Source organism: Panthera leo, chromosome A3, assembly GCF_018350215.1.
Source record: "Panthera leo isolate Ple1 chromosome A3, P.leo_Ple1_pat1.1, whole genome shotgun sequence".
Taxonomy (NCBI): domain Eukaryota; kingdom Metazoa; phylum Chordata; class Mammalia; order Carnivora; family Felidae; genus Panthera; species Panthera leo.
Window position 1 is genome coordinate 132,895,847 of NC_056681.1, and position 2,616 is coordinate 132,898,462.

Sequence of the window (2,616 nt, forward strand, 5' to 3'; positions counted from 1 at the left end):
TTCTGGAAAGTCTGTACCTTCTCCTGCCATCTGTGTGACCTCTCAGATCTTCTATTCTAGAGATTCTCCAGATCTGCTCCAGCCCCCAGTTAGATTTAAAATCCTTCCTCAGCTGTGGCATTCTTTGGCTTTCAAAGATCCACTCCCTTGGACGTGCTGGAATTGGAATCACAGCAGCGTGAGCCCAGATGGCAATTTTCAACTTAAGGTGGCACAGAAGCCTCTTCCCAGACGCCCAGAACAGTCACCTTATTTGTCAGGCACTGGGGAAGTGCCAGGAGAGAAAGGAGTGGCTGGAGGGGTGTGCCTAGTTTAAAGAGAAAAGAAAGTGCTGGTGGTGACCCTGAATAGGAGCCATCTGGGGCAAACTTTCTCCCTTCAGAAGGGTGTGACCAGGACAAAGTCGAGAAAGTCAAAAGTCAAAAGCGAACACCTAGGGAGAGAAGTTTAGGTTTTCAAGGGTCCTCTCAAAAATAAAACCCATATACACATATAACAATGTGGGGAAAAAACATGTGTTCAGATGCATAACCTGGAAAGACTAGAAAGAAATATAAGAGCTGCTTTGGGCGGGGAGGGGTGTTTAATGGGTGTTTTTCTCCAAATTATCCCGAATGTCATTTCCCATTTTAAAGAAAATCAGAATATCTGGCCATTGCCGGAGAGACCTGCTTGGACTTTCCTGGGGGTTTCATAAGGGAGTTTTCGGTTTTAGGTGCCTGTCTGAAAACTCGAATTAATCATGTAAAGTCATTCTTAAGCCACCTTCTCCAGGAACGAATTCTTCTTTAATGGGGATGGGATCATTTCTAATTCGCAGCTCCAATCGCAACGTCATTAAAGGCTGGGTTCGGTGTGTGGAGCTCCAAACCTTTGTCTCGAAAAGGAAGGTGGCGGTTCAGAAAGCAGCTCGTGCAGCGGTGCTGCAGCAGGAGACGCGGCCACCGCAGGAGAGGTGGTGCGAGCCTCCCGCTCCCGGGCCGCACCCACAAGTGCTGGGGGTGGCGGGGAGGATGAGGGGAGTTGGTAACAGCATCGCCATGGCAACAGTGACGTCCTTTTACCCTGGATCTAATTGGAGGAAACCCCGTGGCCGAAGCCGCAGCCTGCCGGCCAACCGAACTTGCCCAAGCCGACCCACCCTCCTAGCCTCCGCTACCCCTCCCGCCCCGCCCTCTTTGCCCCCTTCCGCGCGCTCAGTGTTCATTGGCCAGCCGCGGGGCTGGAGGCGGGACTCTCGGATGCAGCTCGGCGCGTCATTGGGCGGTAGGAGGGAGGGCAGCCGCGCGGCGGCCCGCCCCTCGGCTCCGGGGTAGGGTGAGACGGGAGGGTCCTCGGCTAAAGCCAAAAGCGGATCAAAGTGGTGGGACTCGCGCCGCGGCCGCGGAGACGTGAAGGTGAGCGCCACGGTCGCCGCTGGCCCTCCTCGGGCCTGGCCGGGCTTGAGGGCAGGGCGGGAGGCCGGCCCCCGGGAGCGGCCGGCCTCGACGCCGCTCTCATCAGGGGCGGCTCTGGCGGCAAGGTGTGGGCCAACGGCCGCTTCCATCTTGGGCCGGGCGGGCGCGGGAGCGGCCCTTCCTCCTCCCCTCGCCGCGGGCCGCCTCCGCGGGGCGCCCCTCGGCCTCCCGGGCGCCGGCGGGGAGCGTGGGCGGGGAAGGGAAATTCAACTGGGCGGCGCGTGCGGGGACGGACAAAAGGGGCGGCGGGCGGGCGGGCGGCCCGGGGCGGCGGGCGCATTGTCTGACGGCGCCGCCCCCGCCTTTCTGTCCGCGCCCTCTCCCGCCCGCAGGCCGTCCGCACGCCTCCTCCCGATCCGGGTCGGTGCTCGCCCTCGCTCTATCTCCCCGTCCTCATGGAGAAGACGGAGCTGATCCAGAAGGCGAAGCTGGCCGAGCAGGCCGAGCGCTACGACGACATGGCCACCTGCATGAAGGCCGTGACCGAGCAGGGCGCCGAGCTGTCGAACGAGGAGCGCAACCTGCTCTCGGTGGCCTACAAGAACGTGGTGGGGGGCCGCAGGTCCGCCTGGAGGGTCATCTCGAGCATCGAGCAGAAAACCGACACCTCCGACAAGAAGTTGCAGCTGATTAAGGACTATCGGGAGAAAGTGGAGTCTGAGCTGAGGTCCATCTGCACCACGGTGCTGGTGAGTCTACACTCGTCGGGGTTGGGGGTGGGGGGGAGGAGAAGGGGCGGCGGGAGCCGGGGAAATGTGCGTCTGGGGCGCCAAGGCCCTTTTGTGTGAAGCCTTTCATTGAGAATTTCATGGGAACGGGAAAGAAATGTGGGCCGGGGCTTGCCTAATTGTCTGCCGACGTGTGGAGGGTTTGAGCATGTTAGCTTTGGCCTCCTTCATGTGTTTAGTTCCTGAGACTCAAAAAGCTGCTTTTCCAGGGGTGAGCAGATCTTTGCCCAGATGCTGGGTTGCTTGCTACGCTGTGTAGCTTCGAAACGTCCGAGTAGGTTTGTGCGAGACTGAAAATCATTTCTAAGCTTGCAGAGGAGATCTGGGCACCCTTTAAAGGTACGGAAACAACTCACAGACTCGAGCCTTTTTGAGCGGAGGTGCCGATGGAGACCATGTGTGAATAGTAGGTTTTCCTCGTAAACCTAGCA

At 59.1% G+C, this 2,616-nt stretch overlaps 1 protein-coding gene across 1 annotated transcript in view; it reads left to right on the forward strand.

The window, feature by feature from the left end:
• Nucleotides 1-1,271: 1,271 nt before the first annotated feature.
• The window catches only part of YWHAQ (tyrosine 3-monooxygenase/tryptophan 5-monooxygenase activation protein theta), a 39,564-nt gene continuing 38,219 nt past the window's right edge, over nucleotides 1,272-2,616 (forward strand). The window contains exons 1-2 of the mRNA XM_042933704.1: nucleotides 1,272-1,397; nucleotides 1,790-2,146. Of these exons, the coding sequence (XP_042789638.1) occupies nucleotides 1,853-2,146 (294 nt within the window). The 5' untranslated portion in view covers nucleotides 1,272-1,397; nucleotides 1,790-1,852. The remainder of the gene's footprint in view (nucleotides 1,398-1,789; nucleotides 2,147-2,616) is intronic.